Source organism: Urocampus carinirostris, chromosome 9, assembly GCF_059441175.1.
Source record: "Urocampus carinirostris isolate Australia breed hairy pipefish chromosome 9, RoL_Ucar_1.0, whole genome shotgun sequence".
Lineage (NCBI taxonomy): Eukaryota > Metazoa > Chordata > Actinopteri > Syngnathiformes > Syngnathidae > Urocampus > Urocampus carinirostris.
Window position 1 is genome coordinate 17,056,318 of NC_142357.1, and position 27,006 is coordinate 17,083,323.

Below are 27,006 nucleotides of genomic sequence, written 5' to 3' on the forward strand. Positions count from 1 at the left end.
TTGCCGGCCCTCCCTTCTCTCTCCTGCATGTGTTGCACCGCTCCAGCTGTCTCCCACTCAGTCTCTCAGGGTGCAGAGCTCGGAACCTCAGGGACAGCTTCCCTGCATTTGGACACGCCGGGGTCAGGCCCACCAACACGACCCAAAGCGCACATCTCAGACCACCGCCTGGCTGGTGAGTTTGGTTTGACTTCCCTTCACTTGACATAAAGCGCAAGCACTCTCAACTGAGCTTCTAGTTTGAGTTTTTTGTTATTAGTTTTGACGACATGCAGACATGATTATGGCTACATGATTATTTTTGCCTCCAATTCATTTTTCCATTTCAAACATTCTTCCAACTGATAATACTAGTTCTTGTCTTGTATCAACGGCCTACAAATTTCATTTTGTCTGCAAGATTACTTTCCTTACTATTCAAATTCAAATACAGGAGTTCATCTTTTATACAAGGACCTCTAACCACAAGAATTTCGGTATATGAGTTTTATTTGAAACAGAAATCTTGCTTCCTTTACGAAAAATAATTCCAGTTCGCGAGCAGTCCCAGAGATTACCACTAGAGACCGCTTACTACTAGTGACAGCTCACTGCCAGCATCAACTCGTCCAGTTTTCACATGCAAACAACTACGGGTTAAAAAAAAAGTGCTATACAATTGTTTCGTGTTTATTTAAATTCACAGTAACTTTAATTTTAAGTGTACAGTAAGTTCTTACGTATCATCAACAGTCTCTCGATCTTACTCGTGACAATTGCTCCCCTTATTAATGATTGCAAATCCTCCTTTATTAAGCAATCACAAAGCTTACAAATACAACGCAGCACCTATTTACTAACAGACAGTTAGACTATGTAAAATACTGTGACAATATTGGCAAACTATGATGATGTTTTCGTGTGCTACCAATGACAGAGACGATCGGGATTAGAGCCAAAGTGTGAACACGAGGTCGATCCTATTTTTTTTCCCGCATATAAATTGTTATGCAACATTCAAATTAAATGATTAAAAAAACATATAAAATATAGGGAACACGTATAATTTGACAGGTTTGTGATCTCTGTGACTCTTACTTGCAAACAGAACTTCCACTTCTTAAGTTCAATTGCAATTTTTTGATTGTAATGTGGTTGTCTTCATGGTCAGCTGAATGGATCTCCTTTCATCAAAATCTGTTTTTTCTACTTTATTGTATTTCAATCCAATATTGTTTTAAGAAAATATTTCAGTTAATTTAATTTTTTTCTTTGAAGTAAATTTGACCCACTTCTGCTAAAATAGAAACTAAAAGCGGCTAATGTTATCTGAATAATACCAGCTTTTTTCATTTAGTTATCTTGTTATGCGGAATTTTGTACAAATTAAATGTATCTCTTTTGCCTGTTGAAAAAATAAAGATTAGTGACAGAAACGTAAGAAAATATTTCTTCATTTATCTGATCATATTGTAGTACATTTTTAAGGTTTTCAGTTAGGTTCATGATGTGTGTTTTTCGTTGTTGTTTTTATTTGACCATGTATCCGTTTGACTTAGACACCCCTAATCTAAATTATACAATCATTAAGGAAAAAAAGAGAAAAGAAAAGGATGCCTTTTGATGTACCAACTAGAAAGTGAATATCTTCAAAGGTTTAACATTTGTAAATAATAAATGAAACTCATCATTGATAAAAGTACAAAAAAAGTCAAACAACTATATTCTATTAATATGTAATATGAAGATTTATTAAATATGAAAAGACTAATAGTTGTATTATCATTTCAGTGGCACTAGGTTTTTCTACTAGAATGCAAATTTTGATTCTATTTTTAATCAATGTATTCACAAATGGAACTAGTGTGTCGATATTATATTGATATTGAGGTAGTATTTGTCGGAAATAGAAAAGGACTGCTTTTTCGTTGGTCTTCCCAATGTGTTGTCGTCCCGAAAACATTTAGGTTTGGCCACAGAGGGGTTTCGGGCCAGCCTTTTGTCACTTAGCCAAAATGAATGATATTTTGTGACCAGTGTTTTGGCGCGTTACTAAAAAGCAGTAATTAGTTACAGTTACTAGTTAATTAGTTAAAAAGTAATTTTGCTATACCACAGATTACCGACACCCAAAAGTATACCGTTACTCTGCAAGTAAACATCAAGTTACAAATTACCGAATGTACTTGCACAAAAGCTGCCCCCACAAATCTGTTTTAAAATATCCATATAATAAAATAAATTGAAGTTATCGTGTAGACCCACCTGTGACAGCAGTTACGCCTTCATGTTTCCCGGCTAGTGAAATTTTGAGACACTCAGCCAAGACACTACATATCCATGTTGTTTCTGGGCTTCAAACCACTGGAAGATCTACTTTTTTATTTCTGGTTACTGTCCAAGACCTTTTTTTTCTCTTTTTTCTCCAGGCATTCTTAATTTTACAAATAAAATAGCCAAAATTCTGCACACTTTTGCCATAAATTCTCTGCTTACGTTTGCCCCATTGATTTACTGTTGGTTTGTTGTTTCTGCATAAGGCAGGCCCGTTTCCCACAAATTGCCTACCATGTGCTACTGACGACACACAACCATATGCGCATATAAGCTGACTTCTGTTTTCAGTATATCATATCATGGTTGTAAATTTGGCTTAGATGCAAGACTAAATGGTAGGGAGAATATCTCTGAGTAGGAACTCAGCATCCTCGTACTGAAACAGCGCCACAATGACTTTATTCAGTTGTACTTGGTAGGTTCATCCAAACAAACCCACCCGTCATAATATTGTTGGCGGATTGAGGGTTATATGTGGCATAGTGAACAAAGCAGCAGTGTTCAATAATCAGAAGACGTTGTATTTCATATCCTGCTTTTAATAAGTAGAAGAGTATGGCACCCGGTTGTAACCACAGTTGAGTTACAAAATTTTTTAACGTGTTGCAGTACTCGTTAGTGTGAAACGTAATCTGTTCCTCTGTAACGTGTTAGCCTCAACACTGTGACCTCTGGTTAACCGGGAGGAGCAAGACGAGACGGAGCTGTTATCTTGGCCAACATGTCACATGACCGCACTAGCTCTACTTTTGGAGTTTCAGTCCAGCCATGCGTCCCCATAATCAGCCTTGTCGGCTCCTTGGCTCGCCATGTCACAGTGGCCGTAATTCCAGGGTTGCCGTATTATGTGATTGTACAGTGCCGTCATCGGCTTCACACAGGAAAGACTGGAGAGACTGCAGGGGGAGCCTGGTCAAGTACACAGTGTAAGTTTGAGTTTGAAACACGCTGGCCCATTGTGACACTTGGTTTGGCCCACTCACGTAAATGAATAGGGCCTGCTTCATCCTATTTTCTTTTAAAAAATCTTCTCAAATAAAGCATTTCTGAAAGGATATTAGAAGGATGTAATTTTAGCAATTGTTATAGTATTTGATATACTTTATTGAAATGGACAGAACAGCTGAGTCATTTTTAGTTAAAGGGACATTGCCTTACATTTAGCTCCTTCTAGTTGAATAATAAAACGTTATTCAATAAGAAAAATACAATATTGATTTGAATAATCGGGAAAAATACATGAACTATATATAAATGTGCATTTTTGAAAATTACATATAGGTCTAGAAATTTATATTTTTTTCCATACTGTGAGGCTTCCCTAGAGGGAGCTGATATCATTGTCTACCATCTTGCTGCTACAGGTACCCCCCAAAACCTGGGCACATAAATGAGAAGAGAAATGGTGTGGTTTTGCCACTTTCGTCACTGTAGTTTGTGTTCTTTCTTGTGCTTTTTAGCAGTCATTTTCGGTTGTGCGACACCAGTGGTGTCCAAACTTTTCAGAAAGAGGGCCAGATTTTGTGTGGTTTTGGGAGATTTTTCTCCGTAGTTTTTGTTCTTTTCTTGTGCTTGTAGCACCCGTTTTCTGTTGCGCCACACCAGTGATGTCCAAACTTTTCACAAAGTAGGCTGGATTTGGTGAGCTGAAAATATGTGAGGAGCGACCATTCAGCGTAACATTCTTTGAACAATCATTAACAAATTCACCCTTGGTGAAAGGTTTGCAGTGCTTTGCAATCAGCGTAGGGACCTTGTAGCTCGCCTTTGTAGCATTTTTATTAGACTCGCAGGGTCTCGTGAAATAGCGCTGCTGTGTCGTTAAAACAGCTTCCAGTTGCTTTACCTTTTCACATCGTTTGTTTCCTGTTAGCTTTTTGTAATTAACATGTTACGTCTGACAGTGCCTCTTGATATTATATTCTATGAAAATTGCCTCAGTCTCATGGCAAATGAGGCACATGCAGTTGTTTCAGATTTTGGTGGGAAAATATTCCAAATTCCACTTGTCCTGATAGCCGCGGCCCTCACAGTCAACTTTCCTTTTTTTATTTACAGTCGCCATGTCGTAAATGAGGTGTGCCTAAATTCTCACACAAAGCCAAGGGCAAGGTGGGTAAAAGGCTTATGCCATCATTTGGTGAGATTGATTTTTTTTGGTATAAATGTATTTATATACTGTGGTCAACAATACTGGCGGGCCAGTAAATATTCGATCACGGGTCGCAACTGCCCCACAGGCGAGACTTTGGACAGGCCATTGGTCGGCATCCTTTTCTGTACCTTGGACCGATTTAATGTCTGACTACATTCTCAAGGTTAGGTTCTCAAGGTGAGATGGAATAAGAGCTTGATCTGTCCACTCCACGCATCGGCCCGGTATTGCAGTACCTCCGGGAACGGTGCATTCGCAATGATCGCAGCAAGGCTTTACGGCTAGGACCTTAGCTTGGCCTTTTGGCTGAGAGTAAGTGTCCCGGCTCCTAGGCTTTGTAGCGTATTATGAACTGACCGATAACGGATAATGGATAATGAATAACGAAGATAGAACAATAACCCTTAAAAACCCCAAAACCCCTCACCACCGCAACCTGGGATCGGTTCCCGTTGCATCCAGTGCTGAGCAAATGAGGTCAGAGATATTAGTCAGCTAACTAATATTGCTGATATCTCAGTGGAATGCGCACTCAAACTTAAAGTATGTTTTTAGCAGAAAAGTTATTGCGGGAATACTTTAATAAATACAGTATAAGCATAAATGAAGGCAGCTTTTCATCCTATCTGGGTGGCCCGGTACCAGTCCATGTCCTGGTAGTTGCCAAACTCTGCACTACACGATACAGCGACATCTAGCTGTCAGATATTGCAAAGCGTCCCTTTAACGTTAAAAAGTGGCTATAAAACATTCATTGCAGCAACGAGTCAATCAAATTTTTACTTTGTATTATTTGCAATGATTCAAAAGGTAGATTACGCATCCTGCAAAATCAAACAAAATACAGGTAATTGATAACTTTACTTCATGTGTACAGAATTCATAAAATATAATAATATATCATATGTAATAATAAATGATTTACTAAGAAAAACTATAGAAAGGTTTCTTACATCACCACAGCGGGATGTTTCCCCTGTTATGCCACATTGTCAGGAAAAAGAGAACAGAGCGCTAAAGCCAATTCAAATAAAGGCGAAGATTATTTCATACATCGTTTGGGGCTATACTAACTGACAGACAATCAAAGAGGACGTTTTTTGATATTCCAAATGTCATCGTAAAAAGGGAAGTAAAACTGAATGGCTCTCAAGGGAGAGACGAAACCTGTGGTTGTGGATCAACCGTAATGGTTTTATTCCCAAACCAATCATTTTTTAACATTTTTGAATCATGCCGTTGTAATGGCGCTATGTATTCGGCTACATGATCCCACGATTTTGGTTAGCTAGCCGTTCATCTTCTATGTTTATATGCTGAGACAACAAACTTACTCTATGTTCAGGGTTGAAAGAGCAGACGTACCTCTGAGATTGTCTTTCTCGAGCTATCATTTCACATTTGTCATCAATCTCAGGCTGCCTTAAGTTGGTCCAGCCTATAACGACACAGAATTCACAAGACAGCTTATGATACCTTGATATGTAATGTCCGGGTTGCCCTCCACATCGTCAATGTCCTTCATTTTCTCCAAGTTACTTATTGTGCTTTAATGCACCGTGCTTGTTTGTTTTCACTCTGTTTATCTTTTCATTGCGATTCCACAACTCTCACTTCGATTGTAAAAATTAGCCAGCAGAAAGATCAAACTTCCTTTGATTTTAAATCACATTTTCTGTCAACTAGTAGAGTGACCGCGCAAGACAGGATGGGTAAAGGGAAACCCATCAATTTTGTCTACTCTCCATGTGTGTGTTTGCGGGGCAGCTGCTGTACTCCTGTTAGAATAAAATGTCAAGTCAAAATTAGCATCCAAGCACCACTTTAATCCAAAACAGAGTAAAACTGAAAAAATGCAATACATTTACAGTTTGATACAAAACCACACACAATTGACAACACCACAAAGCATAAACAATTTCAGTAAAAAACATTGAAAATATCCATCTACAAAAAAATGTCTTTGGAAACTTACAGACGATAGAGTCGAAGGCACCATACAGAAAACAAATGGCTTTTTATGGTGATCATGCCATGTGTCAATTCGAACGTAGACTGAACACTTCCTGTCGAAAGGTCACCTTAAAAATGAATATGAAAAACTATATAAACTCTAAATGTGATTTTCCTCGGGGCAGAACTAATATACAGTAAGCTGACAATTCCACAATTTAAAATTTGTGGAATGTTTAATATAAAAATATTGTTACCTCTTGGTCCCAAGCAACTCTGTTGCTGCGACATAAGGATTTGGTTTCATTTTGGTGAATGGCAGCTGTGCTTTCCATTCGCCATCAGTCTGTCTATTTTACACCACCAGGTGAAAAAAACATCAGAAAAGATAATAATGCCCTGCACAGTACAGATTAGACCTTTGACCCAATTGGCAGGGTGAGCCTTCTGAGCATCGCATCGGGTAGCCGGGTTTTCTGAGAGAATTTCTCACGACGCCCGCCGCTATCAGTGACTGTAGAATCCCTGCCGCTACCAGAGGAATTCTCCATTTCCTCCGTGCCCAGCCGGGCAAAACCCCGCCAGGTTCACTCATGTCTGCGGGTGGTCCCCACATGTGTTTTTGCGAGTCCACAGGTGGTCACTTGTTTAAGCCAGCTGACATTTTGCCTGCTAAATTGGGCTGACTGGCAATTTAAAAATGGACTTGCAGAGCTCATACCCGATTCTTATTGGATCTTGTCCAAGTCCTTGTGGGCCGCTATGTAAAACAATGTTGGCCAGATGTTTTAGTAAAAAGTACCCCAGGAAAAAAAGAGTGCCATATTGTCCGGACTATAAGCCTCCACCCTCTCTACATTCTTTCTTCCATATCTTGGGGCATGCTAACTATTCATCCATACATTATCTGCACCGCTTATCCTCAGTAGGGTCGCAGGGGTGCTGGAGCCTATTCCATCTGTCCTCGGGCAGTGGGCAGGAGACTGGGTGCCAGCCAGTTGCACGGTACACATACAGACACCTCACTCACTCATTCACACCTAGGGACAATTTGGACCATCCACTTAACCTGACATGCATGTTTTTGGAATATGGGGGGGGGGGAATCAGAGTGCCTGGAGCAAACCCTCGCAAGCACAGGAAAAACATGCAAACCCCGCTCAAGAAGGCCGGTAGCTGGATTTGATCCCATAACCTCAGAATTCTGCCACACACGTGCTAACCACTCATTCACCGTTCCACCCGCATGCTAATCAGTTGAAATAAAAACTAAGGGATGAAAATTAGATGCAAAGACCTAGACGCTACTTTTTCGACACAGAATTACCAACTGTTAATTATTTTGAAATATTCAAATGAAACTACACAGTGAGTTTCATATGAATTTGAGTTGTTGATTGAATTACTGTATTTCCACTTTAATCCTTTACATTTTAATCAAGCTTCCAGTTGGCAAATAATCTGTTAGATGCATGTAAATATTTAATTCAAAATTATTCTGTTCATGTAGTAAGTAAATATCTAATTCTTTAACAAAAAATCACTATCTGGAATTTATAACACAGAACGGCTTGTATATATGCTTATTTTCTGATTTTAAGGTGGGGTGTATTGTTTGAGGTGCCCTTAAAAAATGTGATTACTGGAGAGCTAGCGTCCCTGCTGTTTTTTTGTCTTTATTTGTAAGTGTAGTCTGACCATGGTGAAAGCAAGAAGAGACCTGTATCAAATACAGACCAAAATGAGATGAAAAAAAGAAGCTTTTTTTTAGAGTGTCTAAGAAATACATGTACTTGCATGCGTGTCACGAACGCAAGCCGTGAGTAAAAAATGACCAAATTTCATCCAGCTCAATTAATGAAGAGCTACCAGAAATGAGTTCATAATTTTCACTTTATGCATGTTATATTTTCACCAAACAATTTTGTACAAACGTAGCTTAATTAGTGCAACAACTTTTGACTCTGCTCATCCTGCCTTATTGGATCCACGAGGAGAGGGGCTCTGTAGGGAGGGGGTATTCCCAGAAAGCAACTCTCTGGGAAGCGCTAACTTGCCAGGGCCTCCCTGCTGAGAGTCAGCCACCACATCCTAACCAGACATTCCAGACATGTGTGCCGGCCACAGTCACGACGGGATCGGTCACTTTGTTTTGGCTAGTTTTGCCCCGTCCGGTCCAGTAGGCGTATTTATCATGTCGTTATTGAGAAATTCAGGGGGGAAAACCGTCTTACACTACATTATTAAATCATTAAGTAAAATCTTTAGAACTTTTGCATTGTAATAGTCATTTTGTTGCTTGTGATGTGCATGATTTGGCCACCTGATCACAGTATATTGCAATCCTTTAGATTTAGTCCAAGAAGGTGGTTCACAGAGCTCAGTATGATGCATTTATACTCAAATATGTTGTTATCTTATGGTGGCACTGTGAGCAACCGGTTAGTATGTCTGCCTCACAGTTAAGAGGTTCCAAGTTAAATTCTAGCTACCGGGGTCCCTCTGCAGGGTTTGCATGTTCCTCCGGTTTCCACCTACGTCTTAAAAGTATGCACGTGGGTCGATTAGTGGTTCCAAATTATCCCTCTGAATGAGTTTTGGAGTGAATGGTTGTCTGTCACCGTGTGTAACTAGCTGGCAACCAATCCAGAGTATCCTCTGCCCACTGCCTGAAGTCTGCTGGGCTGGACTCTAGGAGAACAGCAATCCTTGTGAGGTCAAGTGGTTGAAAAAACGAATGAATGAATACATTATATCTCATCAATTTTGTGTTTAAATATCTTTTGCTTCCGAATCACAAATTCCAAAGCTAACATGTAGTATGTCAATGATTATTTGCTAGCATTAAACTAAGCAGATATTAGGCCAGGAAAAACATGCTGTGGTTTGTTTGCAAGACACATTGCAAGATTTATTTATTTTTCACCATTAGCTGGACGTGTAGTTAGAAGATCATATTCAGTATAAACAGAACGTTAATTGGAACCTAACTTACAGTTAGCTACAAAGTCAAGGGCAGTGTTTGCACTCTGTGACTTCCCACCAGCGCGGTGCATTCAGGTCACGTCATGCGTGCTGACGGACGTCTTGGTATGTTGTACGTCTTGAGACACATATAACTGTGATGTAATGCTTGCCTCTTGATGGGGGAGGGCGTCCCACGTCAAGGCTTGCGGTCTGTACTTTGTCTTGTAAACGAGCTGCCACTGATTATAACTCCATGTCATACATTCGAACGCCAGCTGCCAGGCATACACTCGTGTGGCTCGTTTTTTTTCTTCTTTGGTAACGCAGTCAATGCGTCTCAACCACGAGGTTGCACAATCGAGTGATTTCTCAAAGCCAATTTGCATAGAAATAATAAACAACATTTTCCCCCTTAATTTTCATGGCATAATTATGTTTTTAGTAGGTTTGTAGACTGGACCTTACATATGGTTCATTACCCCAGGGTTAAATGTTAATTGACTAGAAAAAAGAAGAAAAATTACTAATCCAACAAAAGTTAGTACATGTGTGAAGCTGTTTGAAAGGGAACGAAATAAGTTAAAACGACATTGTGTATTATTTAGCGCCTTCTAGTGGCTAAAAAACTTCGTTCATTAAAATTAAAAACAATATTGATTGAAATAATAAGCAAAAAAAAACATCATCATATAAAAATGCATTTTAAAATTCTAGTACTCTTAAGTCAAGAAATTTGTATGTATTTTACATAACACGGTGCTTACCTACAAGAATCAAAGCGCTCACACGATTGTTTGCCCTCTTACTGCTAAAGGTACCCCCCCAAAAAAAACTGAAAGGCAATGCAGATACAATTGTGAAGAAAATGATACTATTTGGTCATTATGAGTGTCTGTAGTAGGTTTCCTTATTGTGCTTTATGGTACTCATTTTCTGTTGCATTACACAACACAGCGACAGCTTTTGGTCAGACACAGTGTCCCATAAATATCTTTTCCACTATGTTGCAAAAAAAATTCAGCCCTGAAAACTCGCAGATACCGATGCTAAGTATCGACATCAAAAGCTTTCTAGGCTTTTAGCCCCAATGACTGGAAATGAAGACCTACTCCATGTCAATTTACTTTTGCCTCAAGTCCACCAAGTTGATGTTGTACCCCATGCATTGAAAGAAGGCCAGTACCAACCCAATACAGAAATAAGGAAACTTAAAAAATGGGCTGTCCATCCCATATAGCGTGACCTAGCCCCTATTGCTATTAGATGCTGTTATCCACTTCTAAACCTTTTCATGAGGCGGCAACTATTTGCTGGAATTCCATGTTGGCGGCAGGGCCCCCGCCAGTCGCCGAGGTCCACTGGACCACAACATTGGCGCACCATAGAGAGTTTCTTTGTGACAGACTTGAAAGGTCTTGTCACAAACCTTTGCAGCCTGCCAGGCCAAACACAGAAGGCTTTCTGTGCATCACTAAGAAAAAACTAAAAAGAAAGAAAAGGTGCTTGTGTCATGTTAAGGTGCAGCTGACATTTTTCTACCTGTTGTAAAGTCATTGCTATTAGTTTTGACTCTGTGTTATTTTTTACAAAGCTTTGCCAAGAATGTTGTTTTCTATTTTTTAGTCTATTTTTTTTAGTATATTTTGCCTTATGCTAACATAGAGCAGGTGTGTCTAACTCATTTTAGTTTGTAAGCAACATTATTGAAAAAAAGTACTCTCACGGGGGCCGGACTAGTAAATGAATGGCATAACATGTGTGCCTTAGCTGGAGGGATGGAATCCTTCAGAGGCTCACAATTAAATTTTGCTTCAAGGAGGGAAGATTTGATCATAAAACGATTATTGGGGGTTTTCCCCCCAACAGCAATTTAATTAATTTCCACTACTGTTTATTTAACTTGAGGAAACTCTTACAAAAATAACTACTTTAAATGATTTACCGATTTAAAGGAATCTATCTTAAATTTGTAATTAAAACGTTTATCTGAATCTTGGAACTTTGCTGTTAGATTTAATATCTTCTATAGAAATGAGCTAAAGCTTTTTTAAACTTCTGTAAAAAAAATGTTTTTGTGTAGCACTTTTAGGCTATGAAATACAACTCAAAGTGCTGTAAAAAAACATTAAAAATACAATAAGAAAAACACCACTCCCCTCCCATGATTAACGGAACGTCAAATACACAGACTTGCAAACAAACTGGGTAAAAAAATAATAATGATAGTAATAAATATATCCTGTGATTGGCTGGCAACCGGTTTATGGTGTCCCCTGCCTATTGCCCGAAAATAGCTGAGATGGGCTCCAACAACCCCGTAACCCTATTGAGGATGAGTGGCGGTGAAAATAGATGGATAACTACTTGACTTCATAGTCCCAAAACACTCCAATAGATGTACAGAAATGTTTACCTTTCAAGAAAATTAGTAAAAGATAAGTAAAAAAAAATATATATATATTTTTTCATATGTAACCAACAAATGATATTTTATCAATAATTAACCATGATCTATTTTTTTTAATTTGGTAGTTTTCATATTGCCCTATCCAGCACGTCTGTGACTTTTATTTCAAGTAAACAAAACAAAGTTATGGCTTTCCTAAATGTTCTCTGGTTGGTTTAATAGTAGTCAATAAATACAGCTTTGCGGGTGGTGCCTGGCTTTGGTGACACTCAGTGGACATATTTAAAACGGCAAGTCATTGTTTGACGCTCATTTTTCTCTTGTGCTTCTCTGGCCATTGCCTCACGGCCCACAAGCTATGAGTTGGACAAATGTGACATTAAATATGAAATAAAAGCAAGGTAAAAGAAATAAGCGATAATTTTTCATTCATCTTTAACGAATGGATTATTTACATGTTCTTTCTTCTCTGTATAATGCCCACCATTGATCTCTACCAGGTTTGGCGTTATTAATAGGTCCACCAATTAGCGCGAACCGAATCTTTTTTGTTTGGCCGTGTCGCCATTTGCCATGTTGTCATATTCTCTTTCTTTCCAGCAGATGCTGAGTGACTGCGCCGCCCATCCAGCATCAACTGCCTCACCCCCGCATCATTGTTGTGTGTCCGTGTGTGTTGTCCACTCTCAAGGACAGGATGCAGAGGACGTGTGTATCCATCGTGTGCGTGTGCATGCTCCTCCACTGCGTCCTTTCGCAGCCACCCAAAGAAATCGACACGCAAACGGTACGGATGTCTAACCTCGTTCTAAAACTATCCTTGGATTTTCTTTAGTATGACTCTTTTCAAACTCAAGCACACACACACATCTTTAGTTTCACAATGATCCCTTTCTGCTGGCGGCTTGGGGGGATACTTTGCTCATATTTCTGTTGGCTGAGTTTTACTTTCCAATAAACTCAACAGGTACCTTTTGCCCAGGTAATAACCACGATCAACTTATAATTATACATCTGAAAAAAACAACATGGAAGTGACATTTGGTTCATTAAAATGTCAAGAGTCGCACATTTCTAAATGAGTAGTTTGTGTGCTGTTATTTTCTGTAAGTTTCACACGCTGAAAGTAAAAACATATAATTCAACACTAGTACGTGATAATTATACAATAGTATGACTATTCATAACCATTTTTCTCTTCTTCCCCGCCTTCTTTTTCCTCTTCCTTTTCCCTTTCTTCCTTTTCTTTTTCCTCTTCTTATTTCTCATCCTCATTTTTTATTTTCTTCTTTCTCATCTTATTTCTCTTTCTAATTTGTTCCACCATCATTTTCCTGTTCTTTCTTTTGTTCTTCCTTTTCTTTTTCTTCCTCTTCTTCATCTTCCTTTTTTCTTCTTCCTCTACTTCTCCTACTTCATCTTGGTTTTTTTTCTTCTACAATTTCTTCCTCTAATTTCTCCCTCTCCTTCTTTTTACTTTCTACTTTCTCTTCCCTGATTTCTTCCTCTTTTTCATCTTCCTTATATTCTTCTCCCTCCTATTCTTCCTTAACTTCTTCTTACTGTACTTCATTCTCCACTTCTTTTTTTCTTATTCTACTTATTTTTTACACTATATCTTCTTCTTTCCTTTTCTTCCACTTTCTTTTCTTCATCTTCTTCAATATCTTCTTCCTCTAATTCTTTTTCATCCTTTTGTTGTTCTTTTTCCTCTTCTTTTTTCTTTCTTCACCTACATCTTGTTCCCTTTCTTATTTTCATCATTATTAGCATTTTTATAAGTATTATGTTTATTATCATTTTTATCATTATTGATATTATTGGAGGCACGGTAGCGCACTGGTTAGTGCTTGTGCGGCACACTTTTGAGGTCATGAGATCAAACCTTCCTGTGTGGAGTTTGCATGTTCTCCCCATGCTTGTGTGGGTTTCCTCAGGGCCATCCAGTTTCCTCCCACATTCTAAAAACATGCATGTCAGGATAATTGCCTGGTCCAAATTGTCCGCAGATGTGAATGAGCGAGTGAGTTGTCTGTCTCTGTGTGCCCTGCGACCGGCTGGTAACCGGTTCAGGGTGTCCCCTGGCCACTGCCCGAAGATAGCTGGGATGGGCTCCAGCACCCCCGCAGCCCTACTGAGAGTATGCGGTGCAGATAATGGATGGATGGTTTAACATTATTATTATTTTAATTCAATGTGATTCTTCATTTTTTTTACTCTTTCTGATTATAGGAATGCACAGATGGCTACCATTGGGACCCTCAAACAGAGCACTGCAAAGGTAAAGTCGGAAAATGTAATCGTAATTTTTTTATTCAATATGGCCAGCAATATTTTAAATACAAAAATAAACCGTTATCTTTTGTTATCGAGGAAATCTCGCCTTAGTATGATTTGAAGGTCTTATAAATATGAAGGAAGTTTGGTCGTTTCATTGGAGTTTGCTTTTAAACAAAAAATATCCAATGATAACTTCAATCTTAAACAGTTAAGATACAAAAAAAAACTTAAAGGTGCCGCTTGTATTTTTTGACCACTCGATGTTGCTGTGTTGTGTAGTCCAATTTAAAATGAGTGTTAAGAAGCACAAGGAAGAATAGAAACTATTGAGAGTAAAATTAAACAATTTTTCTTATGTTTTTGGCCCAGGCCTTTTGCATGGCTTTTGTTTTTTTTCAGGTACATGTAGCAGCAGGATGTCGGAAAATTATGTCAGCTCCCTCTAGGTGTGCTTCATGTCAGATCAATCCACATTTTTCGACCTACAAGTATTTCAAAAACCTATGTTTCTAAGATAATTAAGGTATTAATGCTTTTTTTTTTTTTTTTTTTTTTTTTTAAATATTGTCAACATTTTTTTCATTAACGTTTTTTTCCACTAGGGTGTGCTAAACAATACACGCTCAAAGGTAACTAAATTTTAAAAATTTAAGTAAAAAGAAAAGAAAGAAAAAAGAAAACAATTGTATGAACAAAATTGTAATTTATGCACCGGGATTTAAATTTCTGGAGTGCAAATGTATGGCGAAATTTTTAGCACTGTTGTTCTGTAGTATGCTTTACTTTTCAGCCTACATTAGTAACCTACCCCACGAATTATAATCACAGATGGCAAGGGATTTTTTTTAAACACATTTATTTACAAACAATGGTAAAACAGATTTTCGTGTTTGGCATTAAATGCGTTAACCGGTTTATTTCAACACAATAACAAATGTAGCTTTACACCTGAACCAACATACCATGCTATACAAACTCGACACTGCCCTTTAGCAGCCCGAGAGAGCATTTGGTTTGCATTTATTTAAATCAAATCATCAAAATTACCCAGAAACTTTCTTATTCTACTGACATACTCAAACATTTGTGACGGGTACCTGAATTATCATTCATTCTGGCTTATTTTGTGTCTTTTTGTGCGTGCATAAGACATCAACGAGTGCGAGACCATCCCTGACGCTTGCAAGGGGGAGATGAAATGCTTCAACCACTACGGAGGTTACCTCTGCCTACCCCGCTCTGCCTCAGTCATCCCGGCCCCCGAGCCCCCCATTGCGCCCACCGAGGCCTTCAACCCATGCCCCTTGGGCTACGAGCCGCAGGGAGACAGCTGCATTGGTGCGTACGCCCGGGCAGAGGGTTTTTTTCTAGCAGGTGTCGTGTGCGTCAACCAGAATGACCTTTGGTTGTGTGTTGGTGGGGTGCCAGGCAGGCACGCAGGCAGAGTGTCAAAACTTGTTCAATTTGACAATGACACCTGCATGAAAAAGACAATGAGCATGTAAAGCCTGACCATATCTCTTGAAGTTATTCCAGCCCATCTTTACAGGAATTTGTTTTAGTTCACTAGAAATGCTGACTCAACATTTATTGACCGGCTCATTTTGAACTAAACTTGTGTGCTTCTAGCAAGACAGTTTAGTGCACGTGGTTGCTGCCAGTCTTGATACTTATATTTTTGATTGACAGAACATTGTGCATAATTTAAAAGCTCCTACTAGTAAAAATAAAACATTCATTCATCAATATATAGACATATATATGATGTGGAAATATTGCTGTGTTCTGGCGCTGAGCCTTTAGTTTGCAGGTATCGTTGTCGATGTACATTGTACATTTTGGTCAAAGCAGTCTTAAATCATTTATTGTTTGCGCTTAGACATCTTAAGCTCCCGCGAGCCACCGCAGGGCCACGAGTTTGACACATGTGGTGTGGTGTCACTGAAAATGAGTGCTACAAAACACAAGGATGAATACAAATTATGGAGACTCAAAGTGATCAAACCATATACCTGTAAATTGTCTTCTCATTTTTTGCCCAACATTTCACAAGGTGTTTGGTTTTTGGGGCTACCTGTCGCAGCAAAATGGCAGACAATCATGTCAGCTACCTCGAGTTCAGCCTCATGTTATGTAAAATTAACAAACATTTCTCAACCAATGAGTATTTTTTTTTAAATACACATTTTTAATGTAGTGTATGTAATATTTCTTATTATTCAAATCATCCATCCATCCATCCATCCGTTATCTGGACCGCTTATCCTCAGTAGGGTCGCGGGGTACTTGCAGCCCATCCCAGCTTTCTTCAGGCAGTGGGCAGGGGACACCCTGAACCGATTGCCAGCCAGTCGCAGGGCACACAGGGACAGACAATTCGCTCGCTCATTCACACCTAGAGACAATTTGGACCGGCCAATTAACCTGACATGCATGTTTTTGAAATGTGGGAGGCAGTGCCTGGAGGAAACCCACGCAAGCATGGGGAGAACAGGCAAACTCCACACAGGAGGTTCGATCTCATGACCTCAGAACTGTGCTGCACACGCAATAACCACTGTGCTGCCGTGCTGCCCCTTATTCAAATCAGTATTTCTTATTTTTTTTTAATTTTGGACCACCAGTAGGTGCTTAATAATATACTATGTACTTTTAACATTTTACTGCCTAATTTATATATTTTTTTACATCTATTGCTGCCTTTGCAAACTAGACATAAACCAAGTCAGCAGCGTAAATGATAATTGTGCCTCTTCTATGGGCGCAGATGTGGACGAATGTGAGCGGGATGAGCACGACTGCCAGCCTAGCCAGCAGTGTATCAACACCTTGGGGGCCTTCACCTGTCACTGTCCTGATGGGTACCGCAAAGTAGGCACAGAGTGCATTGGTGGGTCAACCGACACACAAAAACCTTTTTCTTAGCAGGCTGAATGTAAGTTTTTCTTCTCTACTCTTCGACCAGATATCGACGAGTGCCGATACCGGTACTGCCAGCATCGCTGCGTCAACGTTCCGGGGTCCTTCACGTGCCAGTGTGAGCCCGGATTCCAGTTGGCCGGAAACAACCGCTCCTGTGTTGGTGAGTGCTATCTTCATGACTGTTGACTGCCATGAGGTTAAACCTATTAGATAGGAAATGGTCTGCATTTATATAGCGCTTCTCGAGTCACTAAAGACCTCCCAAAGCGCTTTACAATGTGCTTCACACTTACCCATTCACAGACACACTCACACACCGATAGCGGCGACAGCCAAGCAAGGCACTTACCTGCTTATCTGGGGCATTTAGAGTTCCGTGTCTTGCCCAAGAACACTTGGAAATTTAACTCATAGATCAACAATAGTCATCTAAATTTCTTTGAGGTGTGTGTATGAGTCTGAGAATCTGCACCTGCCATGATTTTGATATATTGTGCATGTATTTATTTTTTTTCTTGTTGGATCGCGTTATCCTTGTTATAGATCGCAGATGAGGCAGAACTTGTTGAAGAGGATGGTTTTTGGACTAACAGTCTTTTCACCTTGTTTTATATCAAAGTTTTAGATTATTCATTGTTTTTAGCCCCTCTACATGCTAGATCAATTTGTCCCCTTATCAACCGCCAACAACCCAGGCAATTAGGGGATCTGTGAATGCGATATTAGGTAAATAAAATGCAAATTATTTCTGAACACTTACGCTGGAGAAAGTCGTTGGTGTAGGTATAAGGTCTGTAGAGCGGGAACATACGTGCTAACTGGGACGAGCTGATGCTGGTGTTAGGTGGTCTCGAGAACACGGCCCTCTAGTGGTCGCATCTGGAAATTCGCGTAACTTGGATTTGTTCTCCTATGGCTAGAATAAGAGTTGCCCGTTTGTAGGGGGTCCACTGTTGTTGTATTTTATTTTTAACTTTTGTTGTTCGGAGCTTAAATTCGTTGTTGAAATGGAATTATTTTTAGTTTTTGAGGCCCATTTGCAAGTTTTATGTTCTGTAGAATGCTATGTTATCATTGAGTCTTTGTGACAACACAAAAAGCTAACAGGCCACGTTTTTCTTTCAGACGTAAACGAGTGTGACATGGGCGCCCCGTGTTCCCAGCGCTGCTACAACACATACGGCACCTTCCTGTGCCGCTGCGAACACGGCTATGAGCTAGCTGCTGATGGTTTTGCATGTAACGGTGAGTGAGCCAAAAATCTGCGCGACTTAGCGATCTTGAGTTACGGAAGTGGCTTGTTGCAGATGTGGATGAGTGCAGCTATTCCAGCTACCTGTGCCAGTACCGCTGCGTCAACCAGCCTGGAAAGTTTTCCTGCGTCTGCCCCGAGGGATACCAGCTGCAAGGCACGCGGCTGTGCCAGGGTAAGTCAGTTCAAAACTTGAATTTTGACCTAATTATCACTTTAAAAACGGAATTTAAAACTCAAACTTAATACTAAAACCCCAGTTCAGGGCCGTATCCCAGCAAACGCACATAACACGCACTGCGTAGAGCATCAAGTACCCAGGAGGGCACCAAAAGAAATCAGGGCCGTAGGGGGAAAAAGTGTTTATAATATGCGCTATAATGGTTTAACAATATAAAAGCAGCATAAACCAAATTTCCAGAGAAAAGGGGCGAATCTGCTTTGTGCCCTGGCCTAACTCTCGTCTCATGGTTCCCCCCTCCCAGTGGCATTTTCGGTTATGCCTCATTCGCCATTTGGTGAACATTTGTGCGAACATGTTCTCGAAACGGCAACAAGAGTCTGGAGCGGACAAAATGAAAAAACAAGAAGAAATGAGATGACGCTCATGCGTCGCTTGCCTGTAGTCAATGTTTAAATAAAAAAGCTTATTATTGTACCATATTTCCACACCCATTTGGTGCACTGTTTTAAAGGGCGCACTCTCCTTGGTTAAAATCTTTTTTTTTTTTTTTTATGCGATCTCTCTGGCGCCCTGGTCTACTAGATGCAAGTCTCATACGACCGCCTTTTATACCAAAACAAGTGTGCGTATTAAAAAAAAAAAGCACAGAGAACAAAACTGAGTTTCATTGTGGTTTAATCAAGTATTTATCACAAAGATAAAACACCAGAATACAACAAAATTGTGCTTAGGGCACCCAAATGGCTACTAATGGCCCTGCCCCAGTTTGAATGCTATCCCGAGCGGTTTTAGAGATTTATCAACCGTTGAGTTAAAGACATTACACCCCAAACACGCTGATGATTTTTTTCCTGTATGCTGAAAAAGGCAGGATTTTACATGAAAACAGCTGACTTGTTACCACGAATATCGAGCAATGGTTGTTTTGTGCCCGCCAATATTACGTGGTATGTGACACTTGAGAAAAAGATCTATCAAATCATGTTCTTACCCAATGTTCCTTCTAATTTTCCACGGGTCTGAACATTCACACAAAGTCGGTGAGCCACGCTTGAAACAACAGTGAGCAACCATAATCCCAAGTGTGGCAAGATAATTAATTATCAAACATGTCCAAAACTTGACATCAAGTTACATTTTGCTGAGTTTCCAGCAATGCGAAATAATTTTTCTCTTTTGAATGAATTGACTCATGTACTATTGCAAGGTTGTACGGCCTACAAACGTCGTTTGTTCTTACAATTCTTTTACAAGATATCCATTTCTTTTTATTTCCTGATATATTTTGTCGCATAATATTAACATTTTTGGGGGCTTATTTAGTCGGTTGCAAGATAAAGAACTGTACTTAATCACATTTTTTAGTGGAAGTACAATGTTGGCAACAAGATTCACTTGATATAATTGGAAATTATTTGAATGCAACACAAACTTTTTCTTATTTTTTCCATGTTTTTTTCTACTTTTTTTAAAATTCCTTTAAAAAAAATCTCATTGTGTTTATTTTTTCCAAGCTGTTACTTTTTTCTTTTTGTTCTCTGTTTACATTCTTCCTACATTTCTTTCTTTTCTTTTTTTCTGGCTTTTTTCTAAATTTTTCCTTTTTTTCTCAGCTTTTCACTACTTTTTCATTTTGGTATTTTTTTTTTGTTCTATTTCCCCCTTCTTTTAAGTCATTTTGTGCATAGTTTTACATAATATTTGGTCATGTTGGGATTAAAGAAGCAAAAACAACCTGAGGAGCCGTTTAGGACCCGAAAGAGCCGGTTCCTTTTAGTGAGCCGGGCCGAAGAAGCCGGTTCTTGACCAACTCTACTAACTTTACTCAACGTCGTTCTACTCTGACCCGACTTCAAAATACCGCATTTAGGACACAACGTCAGGGGAACCCGTGTATTTTTACCTCCATGCACTGTAACTTTGACTTAAGTCGCGTCTTGATTAGTCATTTTGAGCCCTCATTTTTGTGCGCCGGCTAAATTTCTCGTGCATAATGAATGTGCGAGCAGTGCGCAATTGCGCACGCGCGCAGCTTAGAGGAAACACTGTTCTTACCTGAAGCGCAGACGCGTAACATGTTGGCAGTGCCTTTCCGCTATTTCACATGAGACTGTTGTTTTGTTATGATTTCTTCCTCATTAATGCCGACATCAAATCTATGTCTTTGGTGGCAACAATAATCTATTTTTGTGACTCCTACATCAGTAAACCAGAGCATCAAAATAATTGAGCAGGAGCAGAGAGTTGCTTGCTTAGATTTCATAAAGCTGTGTAGCCTATAGCAAAACGTGTTAATTCATTATTATCATCTTTGATTAAAAAGATTCAGCAATAATTATATATATATATATATATATATATATATATATATATATATATATATATATATATATATATATATATATATATATATATATATATATATTATTTTTATTTTTTTTATATATATTGTGCTCTTGAGTTAATACGGGTGATCAGTTTATATGCATTATTCTTTTGCGATTTTATGTAATTTTGATTTTCAGTACAATATGGTTTGACATGGTTAGTCAAGTTATGTTTATTTGTATAGTCCTTAATCACAAGAGGTCTTAAAGGGCTGTGCAGAATACTATTGCAACACCCCCTGATCAAAACCCACATGAGGGCAAGGAAAAACTCAAAAACCTAAGCAAGAGGAGAATGAACAGTTCACAGCCATCATCAAAAACTTAATATAGGTCATAACAGAATGTCTTTTTGTCATGCTTGTTTGTCTGCTAACCTGTGGGTTTAGTTTACGGATTATTTTATTTAATTTTTTATTTCAGATGCGATTTAATTATCTTTTTTTGTTACAGTTAATCAAGCTATTCTTTGTTGTAATTTGTTCCATATTTATTTGTGTATTCTCTTATACTCTATGAAGGTACAGTGTTGTACTTTTTTTTAGACAAATTGGAGGGGGGCGCGATGGGATTTCTTCTTTCAAGGGGGGCGTGATAGAAAGTATTTAAGAAGCACTGTTTATATAGTTTTGTTTAACTTGTATTCCGTTACAAAAGGAAGGCTTTGAAGTCAAAAGCATTGTTTTTTTGTGCCGCAGACATCAACGAATGCGAAACAGGTGATCATCAGTGCACGGACACGCAAACGTGCGTCAACATCCATGGCCGCTACCAGTGTGTGGACGCCAACCGATGCCTGGAACCTTACGTGCAGGTCTCCGACAAGTGAGTGCCCGCTCAAACTAAATTTTAGGCCAGTGTTAGGGAACCTTTTTGACCCAAAGAAGCAATAAGGCAAAATTATTTTATTTTATTCTATTTTTTCAAGAAAGAAAAAAATTATTTCACTCAAGACAAAAGCTACCTTTTCAGCACATTTTATTTCACCGTGTCATTTTTAATTTTTGATAACATCTATGAAATCATAATAATGACAGAGCCTGTGTCCCACATCAATATAAATATACAACTTAAGATTTGTTACCCTCCCGTAGTTACTTGAGAGTGTTGAGGCTCATTTTGACTGTCATTTTTTTCCTAAACAATGGTTTCAAAACAAGGTGCAAGCAAGTTTTTTGTATAGATGTCAAAAAATACTGCAAACGAGGATACCAACGTATTTACCTACGTTGTAGAAGGTGCTGGGTTAGGTTAAGAAGGAGGAGTGCGCTGTGTGTGTGGGTCTGTTGGTGTGACACCTTTACTGCAAAGTGTCCTTAGGACTGTGATGGAGTGAACCCAGTGCTGTCCCAGTGCTATAGGCTTTATATGTAGCAATACAATAACTGATTGGACAAGTTCTATTTTATCTCAGAGCCATGTGTACTCATTAAAAGAGTCATATGGCTCGGAAGCCATGGGTTCCCGACCAGAAAGGGGCTTTGTATTTTGTTTGTGTGTAAAACTACGCCAGCTGTATGAAAGAAACATGATATTTACCACGAGCTCACGTTTTTTTTTTCCCCGTTTAGAAAAACAAACGCCAATTAAGCTGTGCTGACCTCTGCTGGTTGATTTTGTAACTGTTTTCCTCAAGAGCAAGATCACTGCAGGAAAAAAAATGTGTTCGTGGATTTATTTTAAGTAGCATATTTTTAAAGCCCCGCTATTTAAAGTTAACATTTTTTAATGTGATCCAACCTATATTTTTAGTAACAAAACATTTTTGACGATACATTGTTTTATTATTTTTACTTTTGTTGTGGCGACGAAAAGAAGGTCAAACTGATAAGGATTTCAGCATTGTTATGTTCTACTGATGCATATGTGCTTGCAGTCGCTGCGTATGTCCGGTGACGAAGGCAGCGTGCCGAGATCTTCCCTTCTCTATTGTGCATCGCTACATGAGCATCACGTCGGAGCGTTCCGTACCAGCTGATATTTTCCAGATCCAGGCCACAAGCGTCTCTCCGGGGGCCTACAACACCTTTCGCATCCGTTCTGGCGACGCCAACGGAGACTTCTACATTCGTGTGAGCAGACACTAAGAAAACGAACGCATTCTCATTTTTTTTAGGGGAGTTGGATTTTTTTTTTTTTTTTTTTTTTTTAGTTTTGTGGGGGAGATTTCCAACTATTTCTCTTTTTCTAATGCTAACTTTATTTCCTATAAATTAAAAACGCATACCTAAAATCTGCTATGTTTTTTTCGATTTTAATTTGAAATAGTGTGTTATTGTTTCTTTATTTTAAACTGTTTTATCAGTCAAACGTTGCTCAAAACAAGACAGTGTATTATTTGAGCATTAGATGTCAGTATATTGTAAAGTGCTAAAAAGTACTAGTAAGAATCCAAACTACAGGTGACCAAAAACTAAAATTTGTTCGCCTTTTTCACGCAAAGCCTTTCACGAGGTTTTGTTTTGTTTACATGCCAACCTTTTGACATTAAAAAGCAATACAGATTTTATCGCGCACTCTACCTTTATGTGAAAAACACAATCCATCTCCAGAATATATAGTTTTTAAAAAGCAGCATAGGCTACGCTTGTTTAAAACCAGAAGTGGTAAACTTTTACCAAAGCTGAAATCTAAATCTAATGCGACCACTGGTGTTGTTTATTTAAGAACAAAGACGTAGTCTACTTTTATCTTCTACTTTGACTAAAATACTAGTTTTGTTTTTGATGTTTAAATTTGAAAAGAATTGTAGATTTTTTTTTCTATTTTTAAATCGGTAAGCGTTTTCGAGGGGAAGAAAGCAGCGGTCCAATGTGTAAAGTGGTAGTGTTGGTGAGTATACCAATGCCAAGATCAAAAATATGCCGTTGGTGTGGCATAAGAGGTAAGATTTTAAGCCAAGACAGACACAAATTTTGGGTCAATCATTACGTTCGGGTTGGGCCGGGCTTTTCTCTCGCTGCCTTTTTTACTATCATCTATCCGGCACTGTTTTTATGTGTCTCTGCCTCTCTTTCTCTCTTAAAGTGCCACACTAGACTCTTAAGGACTTACTTCTGCTATGGTTTATAATCCAATTTTCAACTTGTCAAAATGACAGCCTTAACATTTTCTGGTTACCTTAGAAAAATCTTTCAATGATGGATAATTGTCAGTTTATGTAACCTCTGCAGACACAAAAATATAAAGATGCAAATATTTATACAGTCCTATTTGAATTACATTTTATTACAAATCACAGGCTTTAATTTGTTATCATAACTCACTCCTCGTCCTCCCGAGTTGTGAGAAATAGAATATGAAATTTCGGTTTGCTTCAGGCTCTGTCCTGCAAATTAAGTTAATTGGTAGGGTAAGGGCTAGGTGGGGCTTCAATACTCGCGGGGCCGGGTCGAGGATCAGCCTTTATTTTGAAAGGCCCAATCTTATAACTACTGTGGTGTGTCCAAAATATGTGACTTTTTCTTTCTGTGTGTTTGCATTTAGCAAATCAACAACATCAGCGCCATGCTGGTGTTGGCCCGTGCTGTGTCGGGCCCTCGCGAGTACACGCTGGACTTGGAGATGGTGTCAGTCAACCCATTGCTCAGCTACCAGGGCAACTACCAGAGCAGCTCCGCCCTCAGACTCTCCATCTACATCGGGCCTTACGCCTTCTAGCGTCCGCCGGCACGCCAACACCCCGGCGGGCGGGTGACCACGATGTGCCCGGCACAAATAAAAAGGAGAGGAGGCCCTTTACAGCCGTCGTCTTTGGAGTCCTTCCCACACGTCACAAACGTGGAAATCCATTTCAGTGTTGGCTTCCTATGCTACTTGTGTGCGCTGGTTTAGAAATGGACGCTAACGTATTCACAGTTTTCTTGAGCATCTATTTGGTATTTCCTCGGCTGTCATCATCAGTACTCGTCCAATTTGTCGTCACAACTCAGATCATGCGGTGTTTGTGTTCAATAACCAGCGTGCACTAGTAGCTCCACTTTCTTGCTTTCTTTCCTATTACCTTTGTCAGTTTTTGCCTCCCACTACCTGTTGAACTCTTCTAGTGGCCCTACCAGACCAGACAAGTGTGCCATTTGTTATGCACTAGTAGCCTGAAAATGGCATTTGGACTGTATGCTGCTCTCAACTTGGATCGACTCTGTATCAACTAGTGCAGTCCTATTTTGATGTCATCACTATCACTTACATAGAGGGGCGATCCTGCCATATGTATAAAAATGTATAAAAGAACAAATATCTACAAATGTATGCCATATAAATAAGTGAACGCATAAATGGATCACATACTACCTGAATATATTAGATAAATGCAATTCTTTCATACATTGATGCATGTTGTCATTTATTTTGTCATGGGTGCCACCAGGCTGTACTTTCCCAAGACACTCCACAGAAAATGTTGTCCCTACGACTCTTAATTGTTAATGGATAAACACACGCCTCCAATTTGTTGTGTCACATATTTTGTCACAACTAAATTATATTCAATTGAGGAGGTGACCCAGTTGCCTGAGCCTTTCACCTATTGGTCTGTCATTGATGAACAAATCGGCTTGGACTCGGGTCAGCAACCAAAGATGTTGAAAGACCCATAATACACTTAAAATATGTCTGGACCCATGAAAAGAAAATCGCAAAAGCATAATGAACATGTCTTTCTTAAAAAAAAAGAGATTCATACTTAAATTTACTCACCCTTGAAAAATGTAGAAAATGTTATGATTGTCCTCCTACACGAAGCAGATATAGAAATATACTCCCCCCTTATATTCTGTTTTGAAGCATTTTTTGGAAAAACTCCAGGGAGCCACTAGGACAGCGCTAAAGGGCCACATAGTGATCTGTAGCTGCGGGTTTGTGAACCCTGGCTGGGTGAAAAGCTCAGCCAGTTCGACCCACTCCCTCATTTGAATAACACTCTGTTGTGACAAGAAAACACAACAAAATGCATGACAAAGTGTATACATATATAAATAAATTGCATTTATGTCAGATTTTTCTGCGAAAGGTCCCAGGTTCTGAGAGTGATGGGCGCCTCCTGTCTGTACTTTCCCAAGACACACCACAGGAAATCGTGCCCCTATGACTTTGATGGTCAAGGGACCCAACCAAACACCCAGCCTTGATTATTCAATTTATATGGCATATATTTGTATTTATTTATACATTTATTCTCACATAGCAAGATCAGTCCTCAATACTCTAGAGGATAAAACAGCAGCAGTTATTCTAATTTAGTTATTCTAATTTAGTAACTTGAATACCAAATACTAGTTTGCAAAATATGTCAGATAGAAGAAGTGTGTCCCAGTTGCTTTTCTAGTGTGTTCATTTGTCTTATTAGAAAGCACAAAGACGATAAAATGAGTTTCAGGCAGATTGTAGACTTGATGGTCAAAGCGACTTTGGGTTGCAGATTTTTTTGGTAAGACAAAAAGTTGATGATAAATGAGTCTCACAAGTGTGTGTGCGCGTTTGTTTGTGTGTGTGTGTTCATCCTATTAGTTTCTATCATCTTTTGTAGTGACCTACAAAGTAACAACTTCAAAAATGTCTTCTTTTTGGCTCTTAGATTTGCAATTTTGGAACATTCTGTTTGTATGTTAATGTTGTTTCGCAGTGTTTTTTGAAGTCCAATAAAGAACACGACACTTTATTTCTATTTTATTTTTCGTCATTATTATACCTCGCTTCTCCTTAGATGTCATGTGACGAAATATTTTAGAGTCAAATAATGCAATTTCTACTAGACGCCTCAAGATTGCAGGAGGCGGAAATGAAGCTGATTTCCTTATTGGCCGCTAGATGGGGACCTACCAATATTTTATTGTGGCAGGTCTGGATACGAGAACACTTAATGCTGTATTTGTCCTTTGGAAATTTGCTTTGGATCTTATTATAACATCCCGGGACTGCATTAAAAGGCAAAAAAATGGCTGCCTATCAGGCAACAAGACACTGAATTCCTCATGCCCCCAATAAGCAGGTCGGCGCCTTGCGTATCTGAATGTTCGCTATTGGTGTGTGTGTGTGAATGGGTAAGTGTGAAGCACATTGTAAAGCGCTTTGGGAGGTCTTCATTGACTTGAAAAGCGCTATATAAATACAGACCATTTACCATTTACCATGCCTCAGCACACACTGCCCACACGCTTCTGCGCACCGTCACCAAACCTTTTG

At 39.1% G+C, this 27,006-nt stretch overlaps 1 protein-coding gene across 2 annotated transcripts; it reads left to right on the plus strand.

Annotated features, from left to right (window-relative positions):
* efemp2a (EGF-like fibulin extracellular matrix protein 2a) lies at positions 1 to 26,482 on the plus strand. 2 transcript variants are annotated; one of them, XM_088344675.1, is made up of 11 exons: positions 1 to 175; positions 12,399 to 12,585; positions 14,031 to 14,079; positions 15,228 to 15,416; positions 16,846 to 16,968; positions 17,044 to 17,160; positions 18,126 to 18,245; positions 18,308 to 18,427; positions 21,522 to 21,648; positions 22,700 to 22,895; positions 24,310 to 26,482. In XM_088344675.1, exons 2-11 carry the CDS (start codon positions 12,496 to 12,498, stop codon positions 24,481 to 24,483), a joined length of 1,305 nt encoding a protein of 434 aa, XP_088200801.1. In that variant the 5' UTR covers positions 1 to 175; positions 12,399 to 12,495; the 3' UTR covers positions 24,484 to 26,482. The 2 variants fall into 2 exon arrangements, with proteins under 2 accessions (XP_088200801.1, XP_088200802.1); XM_088344676.1 differs by having other exon boundaries at positions 12,402 to 12,585.
* The last annotated feature ends 524 nt before the right edge of the window (positions 26,483 to 27,006 follow it).